General features: G+C 40.4%; 1 protein-coding gene across 1 annotated transcript; it reads left to right on the top strand.

Annotated features, from left to right (window-relative positions):
• The first annotated feature begins 4,280 nt into the window (after positions 1 to 4,280).
• Positions 4,281 to 12,616, top strand: LOC138960212 (uncharacterized). Its single transcript, XM_070331993.1, has 3 exons — positions 4,281 to 4,933; positions 6,333 to 6,467; positions 7,812 to 12,616. Exons 1-3 carry the CDS (start codon positions 4,720 to 4,722, stop codon positions 8,150 to 8,152), a joined length of 690 nt encoding a protein of 229 aa, XP_070188094.1. The 5' UTR covers positions 4,281 to 4,719; the 3' UTR covers positions 8,153 to 12,616.
• The last annotated feature ends 2,950 nt before the right edge of the window (positions 12,617 to 15,566 follow it).

Raw genomic sequence — 15,566 nt, 5'->3', positions numbered from 1 at the left:
GAGAGGGAGTCGTAAAATGGAGGTAAATATGCAGAGCATATGCATGATAAGAAAATCTTAAAAAACTGATCTTTAAAAAAAGCCGAGAGGGTCTTACATTGGAGTCCTAAAGGGCGGTTCCACTGTAAAGTAAGGGAAACGAGGAGTAAACAGCATGGCGGTTGGCAGAAAGTAGGGCTTCATTTTTAAATACAGTAAACATCTTTATCCCTGTGAGAGAAAAAAATCCCAACAAGTGACGTTTGCTTCTTTACTGTCCCTGGGTTGTTTCCGTAGGTCGAATTCTTCTGCTTCTTCCTGTCAAACGCAGACAAAAAAATCCTTTTCTGTGTAAGCAATAATAACTTCTTGAATATCCCATGCACTATACACTCTTCAAAAAAAGTTAAGGATCACTTTTTTACAAGCACGCCACACAAAACAGACAAGACCGAATTCTTTCATTTTTTAAAAATTATATAATTGAACAACCAAGGAGTAATGACAAACAAAGCAAAGATCGAACGCGGCAGCGACAATTTAGCTAGAGTGTGTCAAACGTGACAACCCTCGAAAATGGAATTCACAACAATGTGAATCAGTGTCAATAACGTGTGTGCCCTCCGTTGTGTGCCAGGCATTCAACACATCGTTGGCGCATGGAGTGGATCAGGTTGCATATGAATGCTCTGGGAACTCCATTCCACTCCTGCTGGAGCCATTGCAGCAGTTGACCCAGATTGGCAGGAGGAGGGTGATGTTGCTGTACCCGATGACAAAGCTCGTCCCACATGTGCTCTATGGGGTTCAGGTCCGGGCTGTTGGCTGGCCACAGCATCCTGTTGACCCTGGCCTGCTGGATGAAGGTGTTTACCGCTGCAGAGCGATGGGGAGGTGCGTTGTCATCCTGAAGAATCGCACGAGGGCCGATCGCTTGGAGGGCTGGAACGACCAGGATCTCATTCTGGTAGCGGACAAGTTGCCCACTACATGGTACAGAGGTGTCCTTAGACGTGTGCTGATCCCTCCCCAGACCATCACAGAGCCTCCGTCAAAACGCTGTCAATCCAGAACAGCGCCTTCTCCGAAGCGCTCTCCACGACGCCCCCACACTCGGATGCGACCATCACGGCATCAGCAGGTTCCAAGCAAAAGCGGGACTCATCTGTAAACAACACCTGAGCCCACTGCTGACGTTGCCACCTCACATGTTGAGTGCACCAGGCTCGGCGAGCTGCTCGGTGATTAGCAGTCAGGGTTGTTCCTCGGCCGACTGGACGACTTGCACGCAAGCCAAAGTTGTGTAAGAGGTTTTGGATCGTCTGACCACTAACAACAGTGTTGGTGGTAGCTTGTATGCGTTGCCTAATGTTCTTTGCCGTAGCCATTCTTTGTTGCATGGCCTGCCTCTGAATGAAGCGATCCTCTCTTTGTGTGGTGACTCTGGGCCGACCCAGAACGTTGTCGCTCCTGCACTCTTCCAGTTGCGTGGAATCTCTGTTTTAGTCAATAATAAGTCTGATGATGACAGAGGGAGCCACTGCAAGCCTCTGGGCCACTTGCCTGGCAGCAACACGTGCCGTCTTGTAGCCATCCTATTGCCCTTCCTCTACCCAAATCGCTCAGTTTTCTTGAAGGGGGCATGTTGCTACTGTGCATAATTGTGTCAGCGTGTCAACCTTTAAGCACAAGCTGGTGAGCGATGTTCATAGCCAGGACCCTGTTGTAGCACGTGCATCACTACCTTTTGCCCTGGCATGCGTTCCGTAAATTTCATGGGGCTATAAAAAACACCCTTTTTCTTCCAAAATGCAGAAGCTTTTGAGAAGTCCCACAAAGGGAAATAACTCTGCCTGCCAAACAAAATTCTAGGGTCAAGACTCATTGTTCATTTCTTAATTCAAACACATTAATCTTTTAATTATTACAAGATACAAGATACAAGATACAAGATATTTATTCACCAATTTTGCAAAAGGATTTCATCTTGGCACGGCACGGTAAAAATAAAATAAAAACCAACCAGACACATATGCAGACACACATCACCATGCATGCATACATACGTACATTACACTGTCATGCACACACAGCCACAACTCACACACACACACACACACACAATTATTTACATACTCACACATAACCAGCCACATATCTACATCACAAATTCACATCGTCGCCTTGTAAAGGTAAAAACCATATCAGTTTAAAAGGGGTGCCAGTAATATCAATGCAACATTAGTGAATACTAGAACAATACCTAAAAATTATAATCCATTTAAAAGTAAGTAGTACACGTAATTATTATCATTTAGTCAGATCATCACATAAAATTATATAATCGTAATCTAGCCAGTTAGACAGTTTAAAACAACAGTATTAACAGACTATCACAGATCTACTCAAGCACCTGAACCTAGAGTCACATTGCACAAAACTACTACCATCACAGAACTACTGAAGCACCTAAAAAAAAATAAGGACCATTCCACATTGCATATACTTCCACTATCACAAGTTATGAGAACAGTAATGGAATGCAGTGAAAGGACTAAGTAACAAAAGAACCCCCCCCCCCCCAATCCTATAACTACAGTATATTACAACGTCTTCTCTACAGGAGTTGTCAGTACAGCATGGGGGATGAAGCTAGAGCGAAAGCGACTAGTTCTGGCTTTCAAAGCTCTGTAGCGCCTACCAGATGGAAGAGGCTCGAAGAAGTCTGCAAAGAGTTTGACGCTGCTGGACCTCCCTGAATCCGTTCAGTTCAGCAGCGTCAAACTCTTTGCAGACGACTCCCTACTCTTCAAACGTATATCCTCTCCAGCGGACAGTCTGCAGCTCCAACAGGACCTATCCAGCCTCGAACAGTGGGAATCAACATGGCAGATGGAGTTCAACCCCAGCAAGTGCACCGTCATCCGCATTGCCCCGAACAAGAAGAAGCCCATCCTGCCAACTTCCTACAGCCTCCATGGACAGACTCTGGAAACAACACCATCCAGCAAGTACCTAGGGGTCTTAATCTCCGATGACCTGTCCTGGAGCAGCCACGTGCAAGCGACTGTCAACAAGGGCAACAGAACTGTGGGCTTCTTGCGGCGGAACTTCCGGGAGTGCACCACCACCGTCAGAGCTGCTACGTACAAGGCCATGGTCAGACCGGTCCTTGACTACGCCTCGCCAGTCTGGGACCCGATCTCTCAGAAAGACGTCACGGAGCTTGAAAAAGTCCAACGCAGAGCAGCCCGTTACGTCCACAACAACTACAGCGATCGGACCCCAGGCTGTGTGACCAGCATGCTGAAGACCCTCCAATGGGAACCACTCGCCGACAGAAGACTCGCCAACCGCCTCACTATGCTCTACAAGATCAACAACGGCATAGTCGACATCAACAAGGCCGAGTTCTACACCTCTGGCGACAGCCGCACCAGAGGAGCCCAGAGACTGTTCCAGGAGAGGGCATCCCATCCTGTTCTCTTCAACTCCTTTTTCCCCCGAACACTGCGTCAGTGGAACAAGCTCGACCCTAAGACCACAGTTGCTCCTTCACTGGAGTCCTTCCAAGCTGGTCTGGGTCGTACCCACGGACTTGCCTCGCTGACACAGTAACCCTGCAGCTCTTCGTGTAAATAGTTTTATACTTTTAACCATCTTCTCGGAGTTATTGGGTCACCCACCACCAGTAACCAATTACTCAGTACTCCGCCGCTGGACTACAGACGTTCGGATGAACCCAGTCCACATCAAGAAAGAAGAAGAAGAAGAAGAAGTGGTTTGCCGGGTGGAGGGGTCGCGAACAATCTTTCCTGCTTTTCGACCTGAGCGCAACTCAAAAATAGAGGCAACGGAAGGGAAGTCACAGCCCGCGACCTTGGAGGCTGTCCGCACAATTATGTCGATGTTTAATTTTTTGGCATTGTTTTATAATTAGATCCGTTTTTTCAACCGATCCTTAACTTTTTTTGAAGAGTGTACTAGCTCTCTCCGTAAGCCCATCTCTTCTGCTCGATCAGTCCTTGCTGTGTGGTGTTATGTCTCTCAGCCAATTGTAGGTCTGTGTAACAGGCCGCGCCCTCTTTAGGTATCCTTTTTAAAAGTAAATGTGTTTATCATATGATGTCACTTCATTCCAGACTGTGCCCTTTCCCTCTTATGTAATATATATAGATCGGATTTTCCCCATTATGATAAACCCGACCCCCATATTTGGTTAGGAAGCACCAAACAAACAACAAAGCAAGCAAATGAACAAAATATGAACAATCAGTGTTCTGGCTGACGGTCACTTAATGGTCAAATTTCACTGGATGGAATGCTTATTCTTTCCCCAAATTGAATCACTTCTAAAATGGGTGTTACATCTATGTACACCGATAACAGTCACGACGCGATCACGCTGTTGAAATCCGGGTATATCCACGTGACCTACCCGTACCCATATACCTGCGTAAAAGTAACATATTGCATCATTCAGTATATGTTTGTAAACAAACTCGCCTGGACGCCTCCTCTGCGGATCAACTGACTGCGCTCACTACCTGTATTGTCGCACAAACAAACCTGAATAACAAAACTGATATAGTTATTATTCTGTATTAACTCGGACGGGACAGACGTCTTCGATTTGATCATTCAGTGTTTCAACTGCTGACTTCAAACCGGCCACTCAATCTGTCGTTACGTTCACCGTGACTTGACCTGCTGAGCTGACTAATCCGGTCGAGAAAGAACATGGAACATAAACATTACCTTCTTGCTATTGCCTTCTTGGTTTTGTTCATACAATTGTACTACATAGAAGGAAAGTCTTTGAAATCCGAGGAAAAACAATGTGAACTCTTCTCCTATTATGACCATGGGACGGAGATGTGTGAACACTGCGGGGACATCTGTGATTATTCTGAAAGACAAGGAACAGAAGAAGAGTGCAGGACCTCTTGTTCTGGTGAGCATTGCCTCTCACTGAGTCTTACCTACTAATTCAAATGTCTCACTTTTACTCGCACCACTGAAGTCGTTTTGAAGCATATTTATTGTTAATTTCGTAAATTACATTTGAAAGGCTTTTCCCTATTTGTGTTGAAATAGTAACTTTGCGGATTTAACGCGAGCTACTCACTTAAAATGATTGTCCTTTTTTCTTCTTTTTGTTTAATTTTTTTTTTTTTTTTTTTTACAAAACGCTTTTTTATTTAGTAGGTATTATTGAATTTGTCGCGTCAAAGGAATCTACACCAGAATTGTAGTTGTAGTTAAAGTTGCAATCAATGATATTTTTTAAGTACATGTATTTCACTATTTTTGATTTTGATATTATATTCTCATGGCTTGGTTCTAGCTGAAACTGAGCATTTTGTTTTCGGTTGACGCTGATTCGTCAGTCATCCTATTGCCCTGTTTTGTTTTACTATTTCTTCATTGCCATCTCAAGAATGCACAAATTAAACAAATACTACGAAGCTTCAAGCCTTCACAGGCCCATTTCACCAAATCCTTGGTCAGTGCTTGTTGCAGTCTTTGACTAAAAGGAAACCAGTCGTGTGCGCGATTTAAATACTTTGTTAGAATGAGTAATAAGCAATGACTCAGGGAACGTTTATGAAAATGGCAGAAAACAAACCACTGTCACAGGCCACATGACTAAATCAGACCAGGGAGACTATTTTCTAAATACGATCGATTAACCAAACAGCTCTTTAGGTTTCATTGAGTAACCTGCACGTAAAATAACAGCTTGTGAGGAGTGGTAACGAACCAGTTTCAATGCGTCAATCAGTGTTGGCAATTTAATCCATGAAAGTAAATCAAAGTTTATAATTCCTTGTTCTCACGAGGTATCGGCGTCACGTCAGAATCACAAGACACTCCAATGACTCCAATGAAAGTGTGCCACGTTAACATTCAGTCTCGTGATTATGACAGGGGGAACCCCCTTACGTAGTCAACTTATGACTCGATGACTACTTGGCTGAACAATAGCGTTACAATGGCCAATGCGTAGAGTTTCACATTAACTGATACAGGTGAAGGCCTAAGCCTACAAGGGAAATCCCCGAAAAAACAAGGGTGACGACTAACCTTATCTTCATTATCTTCTCTATCCATCGTAATGTCTTCATTTCTAACCGAAATGTGTGTGTGTGTGTGTGTGTGTGTGTGCCGTGTGTGCCGTGTGTGTGTGTGTGTGTGTATGTGCCGTGTGTGTGTGTGTGTGTGCGTCAGTGTCTGTGTGTCTGTCTGTTGTATGCCTTGTGTGTATGTCTGTCCGTATTTTTGTGCATGCGTGTGCATTTTTGTGTGCGTGAGTGCGTGCGTGCGTGCATGCATGTGTCTTTGTGTTGCAGATTACCTGACAGCAAAGCGTTGCACACCCGAGCAGTACTATGACGAGCAGGTTATGAATTGCAGCCCTTGCGCCGAGCTCTGCGAACACCAAGAAGCTCGTGGCACAGTAGAGCAATGCAACAACAAGTGTCAAGGTGTGTTTCGTATTCTTTCCTTTTTACATTTAATCAAGTTTTGACTAAATGTTTTAACGTTGACCGGGAATCGAGATGAGGGTCTGGTGTATGTAAGTATGTATGTATGTAAATATGTATGTATGTGCGTGTAGAGCGATTCACTAAAAAAAAGTACTGGACCGGTCTTCATGAAATTTCACATGAGAGTTCCTGGGTATAATATCCCCAGACAGTTTGTTCTTTTTTTCGATTAATGTCTTTGATGACGTCATATCCGGCTTTTTGTAAAAGTTGAGGCGGCACTGTCACGCTCTCATTTGTCAACCAAATTGAAATTTTGGTCAAGTAATCTTCGACAAAGCCCGGACTTTGGGATTGTATTTCAGCGTGGAGGCTTAAAAATTAATTGATGAGTTTGCTCATTAAAGTTGTTAATAAAATCGAATTTTTGCAAACAAATTTAAAATTGATTGCATCGTATTTTTCGTCAAATTCTGAATCTAAAAATATATACATATATGTTATGTTTACTCTTACAGTGTGATCAGAATTAACGAAAATAGAGTAATAAGTACTACGAATAAAATTTAAGAAATCGATCCAAAATGATTTCATATTATTCTTTATCTTTTCCCGATTCCAAAAACATATAGATATGATACGTTGTATTCAAAACATGCTCAGAAAGTTAACAAGAATACAGAAAAGCAGGCTTTCATGCTTAGCGCAATACACTACCGCGCTAATCTGGCTTGTCAATTTCACTGCGTTTTGCACGCGAGAAGTGAGCGATTTCCTTCTCGAGGGGATTGACGAAGCTTTTTGTCTTGGTGAAAAAATGCAGTGCGTTCAGTTTCATTCCGTGAGTTTGACAGCTTGACTAAATGTAGTAATTTCGCCTTACGCGACTTGTTCAATATTGCCGTGTACTTACTGATTTGCTTACTGCATGGGGCCCATTCAAAACTTTTTCTCCCATCTGACAACCACTGTGCACAAGAGAACTTCAGATTTAAACGACAAGTTATACGTTAACAAAGAGTTGATGACAATTCACTTTGTTCAAAATTACATAGCACATGTATGAAACGTAGAAGGGTTTTTGTCGCGGAGAAAAGGAGACTGATTTGTACACACATTTGACTGAAAGTTTAAATGTTTTTCGTTTGACACTGGTCATCTGTGCTTGCATTATAACCAGTTGAGGTGAATGTTGTATAATCCACAAGGAAGCCTGTAAACATTGTCGATGCTCACAGGTCATAGGTGAAAGGTAATACCTTCAAGTCGGCCTTTGTGCAGACGAAAATGGCCGGAAATTCTTCATGAACACTTACATTCAAATTTTCGTCTTAATCACAGGCTACACGACAAAAGTCAACCTTGGCAACAGCCCGGAGAACACACCACTACCGGTGCAGCCTGAGAATACGCCATCGCACTCTGAAGGTCATCACCTAACGTCATCTGTGTCCCTGATCGTTCTGCTAACCGTCTTCGCTGCGGTCACGCTCACCCTCGTGGCTGTGGCCATCTACTGCATAAAGACAAGACTGTTGGCGTACACGAGGGCCCCCCAGAGAGACGACGGCAGTGTCGACGACCTTGACGTCATCAAGTATGGACAGCAAGAGCACGGGCAGCCCGCAGCAGCCGAAACCCAGCCTGGCGAACGCGAAGAGTTGGTTGTCAACACCACTTGAATAAATTGCAAGAGAACTTGATGGTGAGACTGAGCGCCAAACCCGGGGACATTACTATTTGAACGAAGAATGTAGACAGCGGCGTGATAGACTGTACTGTTAAAGGTTTGGTTTCAAAAGGAACAGAAGAAGTCTGTAAGGAAGAAAAGCCCAAAAAGGAAACATTCGAAATGATACAGTGATGAGCTCGAAAGGGAGAAGACAAAACTGTACAGAAGATAGGCCCATGAAGTAAACAGTAATGTGTCCAACGAGAGGAGAAGACAAAACTGTACAGAAGATAGGCCCTTGAAGTAAACAGTAATGTGTCCAAAGAGAGGAGAAGACAAAACTGTACAGAAGATAGGCCCATGAAGTAAACAGTAATGTGTCCAAAGAGAGGAGAAGACTAAACTGTACAGAAGATAGGCCCATGAAGTAAACAGTAATGTGTCCAAAGAGAGGAGAAGACTAAACTGTACAGAAGATAGGCCCATGAAGTAAACAGTAATGTGTCCAAAGAGAGGAGAAGACTAAACTGTACAGAAGATAGGCCCATGAGGAAAACAAGCGATATGTGACAGTAATGAGTCCAAAGGGAGGAGGAGACATAACAATAAAGAAGAGAGTGGGAGAAAACAAAACTGTAAAGAAGAGAGTGGGAGAAAACAAAACTATAAAGAAGAGAGTGGGAGAAAACAAAACAATAAAGAAGAGAGTGGGAGAAAACAAAACTGTAAAGAAAATAGGCCCACGAAGAAAGCAACCGACATCTTACTGTAACTTGTCCAAAGAAAGGAGAAGACAAAACTGTCAAGAACATAGGACAACGAAGAAAACCACCGACATCTTAGTATTCTTACAGTTATGTGTCCAAAGAGAGTTACAGTTATGTGTCCAAAGAGAGTTACAGTTATGTGTCCAAAGAGAGAAGAAGACAAGATTGTTAAGATTGTAAAGGAGACAGGCACGTGCAGAAAATAAACGACAGCTTACAGTAATGTGTCCAAAGGAGAAGAAGGCCAAACTGTAAAGAAGATAGGACCATGGAGGAAACAACGGAAGAGAGAAGAAGGCAAAACTGTAAAGAAGATAGGACCATGGAGGAAACAACGGAAGAGAGAAGAAGGCAAAACTGTAAAGAAGATAGGACCATGGAGGAAACAACGGAAGAGAGAAGAAGGCAAAACTGTACAGAAGATAGGACCATGGAGGAAACAACGGAGAGAGAAGAAGGCAAAACTGTAAAGAAGATAGGACCATGGAGAAAACAACGGAGAGAGAAGAAGGCAAAACTGTACAGAAGATAGGACCATGGAGGAAACAACGGAGAGAGAAGAAGGCAAAACTGTACAGAAGATAGGACCATGGAGGAAACAACGGAGAGAGAAGAAGGCAAAACTGTAAAGAAGATAGGACCATAGAGGAAACAACGGAAGAGAGAAGAAGGCAAAACTGTAAAGAAGATAGGACCATGGAGGAAACAACGGAAGAGAGAAGAAGGCAAAACTGTAAAGAAGATAGGACCATGGAGGAAACAACGGAAGAGAGAAGAAGGCAAAACTGTAAAGAAGATAGGACCATGGAGGAAACAACGGAAGAGAGAAGAAGGCAAAACTGTAAAGAAGATAGGACCATGGAGGAAACAACGGAAGAGAGGAGAAGGACCCACAAGGGAAAGACACTTTTTTGTCAAGTAGTGTTTGCAAAAGGGAGATAGAGAAAAGTCCAAAAGACCGACGAGAAGCATGCAGAGAAAGTAGTCCTATTCAAAATCTTTAGATAAACAAGAAATTCCTCCGAGGTAGGAAAAACACCCCCGTTGGTCAAAGGGAAATAACCATTCTCACTGCACCCATTCTCACTGCCACCAACTGAGAAGGTTATTTCCCTTTGACCATTAATATGTTTCTCTATAAGTCCTTGTAGAATCTTAATCCACCAATAACTCCCTAACCGTGTGTTTGACTGGTCCCAATTTTTGTAAGGACCGTCTCAGGAATGTATAGAACCTGTTCACCAAGTTTGGTGACGATCGGTCCGTTCATTCTTGAGATCTATATGCGAACACAAACACACAAACAAACAAACAAACACATCGACCGAAACCTATACACACCCCTATACCGGGGGTGTAAATACTGAGTCAACAAATAAAGAGCAACCATTCTATAGGAACCAGTGGCGCAAAACAGACAGGCTCCCGTCATTGCTCTATTTTCTACACCAAACATGAAAGGGGCAAAATGGTATGAGCCCACCCAGCCAACACTCCAACTAAAATGTGTGTTAGTATTTTTAGAAAGACAACTTGTCAGGGATCATTGTTTGTAAATTTTGAGTTTCAAATATTAAGTAGAAAAATTGAATTGTAAATATTATGAGGAATATTTCCTTTGTAAATAGAAAATGTCCATGTTTCGTGAGTGTAATATACTCTATGTTGGAGTTAAAAAGAAAAAAGAAGAAGAAAAAAAGACCAACAAGAGGCGAAGCCTTCAAGGCTCACGTAAGAAATCGACAAACAGTAACACAAACTCAATCACTCCGTCACACATACACACACACACACACACACACACACACACACACACACACACACACACACACACACACACACACACACACACACACACACACACACACACACACACACACACACAGTAAGCATAGGTGAAACTATGCAAGAAAGCGAGACCCTGGATCTGCCAAGAAGTCTCGGCCCGCTCACAATAACAATGACCGAGACTTTCAGTAATTCCTTTGCGTGACGTCTAACCCTCTTACGTCATAATGTGACGTCTTCAAATAGTTTCTATCACACACGTCGAACACTTTTGACCGAGACTGACGTAATCCATAGACTCGGAAATGTTAAAGTTTCTACCACAGACATACACACATACATACATACGCACGCACGCACGCACGCACGCACGCACAGACAGACAAAGTTTATCATCGCATAGGCTACACTTACGTGAGCCAATGAAGAAGGATGCTCACCGCCTATTTTACAAGGAGAAAAAAAAGGAAAAAAAAGAGAGAAGGAAACAGTTAAAGGAAGGGTTGAAGCAGCCTGTATGCAACTGAGGTAAAAAAAAAAAATTTTTAAAAATTAAAAATTAAAAAACCCACTCCGACTACTGTAGCTTACATTCGATGCTGAGTGAAATCGTTTTTCGTTTTGAGAGGGACAATCAACGAAACACACTCTACACGAAAAAAAAGACTAACCCACCTTTGAAGCTAAATGGAGTCGCTTTTTTCGAAAGAAAAAAAGATTATCGTTGTGAAATTGATCATAATGTGATACTAACTAGGCATTACGCAAGTTTTCCTCATAAAAGGATAGAGTGAGAGGCTATAGGGATTTTACAATTAGCCTTGATATTGGGTGAACGTTCGGGGGGTTCGACGGGAGGAATGTGTAATGTGATGATTGCTAACAAGCGTTTACAAAACACCAGTTTAACGGTGTGAGCAAAAGAACGAAGCACATAATTTTTCATTTATGTATTGATTTATTCATTTTAGTCGTCGAACAATGTAGCATTTATTTTCAGAATAATCATCATCGTCTGAAGAACAACCGCAAAGTTGTTCATTCATAAATATATGTATTTATTAATCTGAGTCGTCGAGCGAAGTTGACTTTTTTCTCTCAGGATAATATAATCAACATCGTCAGAAGATCAAAAGCAGAAATAATGCCGGGTTATGATCTATTTATTTGTCTAACTTCATTCGTCGACCTAAGAAGACTTTATATTCAGAATAATCATCATCGTCCGAAGAACGAAAGCACAAACAATTGTTTATTTATCTATTCATTTGTTTACCTTTAGTCGCCGACCTAAGTAGACTTTATCTTCAGAATAATCATCATCGTGCGAAGAACGAAAGCACAAACAATTGTTTATTTATCTATTCATTTGTTTACCTTTAGTCGCCGACCTAAGTATACTTCATCTTTTTACGTGTCATCAACATGGCACAGATTCCCACCATTACTGACAGCACAAACTTTAAAAAACACACTATTTTTTAATGTCTTCGTGTAAAGAATATTTTACTTTTCAAGTCTCCAATTCAATTCAATTTAATTCGGTTCAATTCAATTCAATTTAATACAATTCATTTCAATTCATTTCAATTCAATTCATTTCAATTCAATTCAATGTAATTTAATTCGATGTCAAGTCAAGACACGTCAAGTCAAGTCAGTTCAATTCAACTTTAATATATCTAAATTTGATACATACATAAATTTGTCTTTAGGTTTGTCATGCTCAAAGATGTAACCAAAAAAAATCACTTTGGAATCATTTCATCTCAATAAATATGCGTTCATATTCATCTTAATTTGGTTTGCTTGTTGTTTTTTAGGAATTTAATGTATCTTGATATACATGTATATAGATTATGTATATTATGTATATAGGTATGTTTATGCTGATTTTGCCAATAAAGTTTCAAAAGTTTGCAATGAAAGAAAAGTGAGAAAAATGAACGACAGCGATAGAAAGAGCGACAACGCATGAAAGCTGAAGAACTGTCTGACTGTCTGTCTTTCTGTGCGTCCATGCATGTATTCATGAGCCTGTCGTTCATAAAAAGGTGTATCATAAATAACTAAAATGAAATGAAACTCGTATTCGGGGTAAAAACGGCCATACACGTGAATGCCCACTCGTGCAAAGAACACGAGTTACATATAATGCGTAGGGAGTTTCAGTCCTTGAGCGCAGAAGAAAAAGAAGTATTCTGAACGATCGTACACCCACAGGAGCAAAAGCACAAATGCAGGACTAAACATTTTAAATTGGGAAAAAACACATCTGCACATGTGTAACCTGTGAGACAGAACAAATTATTAAAACGTGTAAGCCTATCTGATGCAAAGTAAGACAACGTGGAACCAAACAATACAAAGCGTCAAAGACATGCTCTGGAAAAAAAGTAAAAATACCAGCCCTCCAAAAAGATAACAACCGTGTTAAAACGGATTACCCAAAACACACAGACACGGAAAAATAAACGCACGCTCCCCCCCCCCTCTCAACACACACACACGCACACACACATACACACACACACACACACACACAAGCGCGCTCACATAGGCTGACATTTTTCTTAAAGGCACAGTCCTTCCCCTTAATGACCTCAAGGGACTCATCAAAGAGACTGCGAAGTTTCCAAGCCAGTTCAAACCGGTTCCAGCAGTCCTTCCTGCCCTCCGCCGTCCGGCTGTACAATCAGCGCCTGTAGTGCCAGCGGGTTCCTCTAGTCCTGATTAATCAGTAGCACCACCATGTGTGTGTGTGTGTGTGTGTGTGTGTGTGTGTGTGTGTGTGTGTGTGTGTGTGAATAGAATAGAATATAGAATAGAATAATGTTTATTGTCATGAACCAGTAAAGTTATTGACACAACAAACAACAAATAATAATAATGCATTATACAATGCTAAAACAATCCGTAACAAATTTGCCAAGACGAACTTGAACTTCGTCTTCTAAAAATAAGTTACTTGGATTTTTGTTAGCATATTTCATATTGATATGTGAAGCATCTTCTTTAAATTCATCCCTTAATTTAACATATTTATTGCATTTATCTAGAAAATGTATTTCATCTTCTATGACATTGCATTCAATACAAAGACGATTTTCTTTAGGGATATTCTGATGTCTTCCACTTTCAATTTTTAGACAATGTGTGCTAGTCCTTAATCTGCTTAACATCTTTCTGTGTTTATTATTCTTAATTTGTATTAAGTATGACTGCATTTCGTAAGATTTACTGATCATAGAATAAAACTTAAGTCTGGAATATGTATCTGATTTTTCTTTTGTCCAGTATCTTATATATTCCTCTTGTTGTTTTTTGTCAATGGCAAACTTTAATTTGTGTACATTTAATGTAGATTGGTTATGCCAAACGTGACTAAAACCTAAGTTACAAAGAGATTGTCTAACAAATTGTAGCCATGGCGTTTCTGTCGGATGGAGCAACATTGAGTCATATAATTGATGTATATACGAATCTTGTTTGGAGTCTAGAATATGCGCCCAGAATGCTATTGTTTGTGATAACATTTTTAATCCTAAAGGGAACCTTCCTAATTCCCCCAGTACAGGTATCCACATAGCTTTTCTATGAACTCCAAGAAGGAATCGACAAAATTTGATATGAACAAATTCATGAGGAGTTTTGCTAGATAAACATGATCCAAAGAAATGATCAGTATTTGTTTGTTTTATTTTATTATTAAACGTAAACGGATACCAGATTTCAGCGCCATATGTTAATATCGGATTTACAAGTGAATCAAATAAATGTATCATTGTGTCTATTTGCACGTTTTGATTGCTGAAAATTCTGCGGAGGGAATGTGCTGCTTTATTACCTTGTTTACTTAAATGATCTTGAGCTGTATCAAAATTTCCATTCTTGTTGAATATGACCCCTAAATATTTATATTGATCTGTTACTTTGATTACATCAGTTCCACATTTAAATATTGTGTGCATTTTTGGATTTATATGACAAAATACTATAATTTTTGTTTTTTCTATGTTAATTTTCAAACCCCACTGTAGGCAATAGTTATTTAGATAATCTAACTTATTTTGTAATCCTATTTTTGATTTTGAAAGAAGTACTAGATCATCTGCATACAGTAGACACGATATTTTTGTATTCTGGTTAATGTATGGCGAATCAACGTTAGGCATTCCATCTGTTATATCATTAATGAAAATATTAAAAAGAGTTGGGCTTAATGTATTTCCTTGATGTACTCCTTTTTTAACCAATACATCTGGTGAATATCCACCTTGCATTTGTGTGCATATCTTTGTATTAATATACATGTTTTTGATTATATTGTAGCATTTACCTCTTATGCCAGTTTTGTATATCTTAAGTAAAAGTGCATCATGCCAAACGTTATCAAAAGCTTTTTGAAAATCTACGAAACATCCATATAATCTACCATTTTTAGTATTGATAATATCGTCTACAATTTTCTTCAGAATGAATATTTGATCCATCGTTCGGTATCCTTTTCGAAACCCAGCTTGTTCTTTTATCAAAATATTCTTTTTTTCTAAAAAGTTGTTGATTCTTGAATTTATGATTTTACAAAACAATTTTCCCAAATTACTACTAAGAGTGATTCCTCTATAGTTACTCGGATTCATTGGATCTCCTTTTTTATGCAATGGTACACTTATTCCAGTCTTCCATTCTGTAGGATAGTTACCACTTGTAAGAATAATGTTGAATAGATTAACTAATATTTTAGTCATATGATCTAAACTTGCTTTTATAATTTCATTGGTTATTCTATCTTTTCCGGATGACTTCTTATTTTTCAACGTTTTACATTCTTTTTTTAATTCTTTCTCTGTTATGGGGTCATCTAAA

Source organism: Littorina saxatilis, linkage group LG2, assembly GCF_037325665.1.
Source record: "Littorina saxatilis isolate snail1 linkage group LG2, US_GU_Lsax_2.0, whole genome shotgun sequence".
In the NCBI taxonomy this organism is placed as follows: Eukaryota; Metazoa; Mollusca; class Gastropoda; order Littorinimorpha; family Littorinidae; genus Littorina; species Littorina saxatilis.
Note: the sequence above shows the minus strand (reverse complement) of the source record. Positions and strands in the feature narration are given on the sequence as shown.

Bases quoted from the DNA above. Each gene is read 5' to 3' on its own strand.
- LOC138960212 (XM_070331993.1), top strand. From the start codon at position 4,720: ATGGAACATAAACATTACCTTCTTGCTATTGCCTTCTTGGTTTTGTTC. The intron at 4,934-6,332 runs GTGAGCATTGCC...TTTGTGTTGCAG, and splicing joins GTGCAGGACCTCTTGTTCTG to ATTACCTGACAGCAAAGCGT. The intron at 6,468-7,811 runs GTGTGTTTCGTA...TCTTAATCACAG, and splicing joins ATGCAACAACAAGTGTCAAG to GCTACACGACAAAAGTCAAC.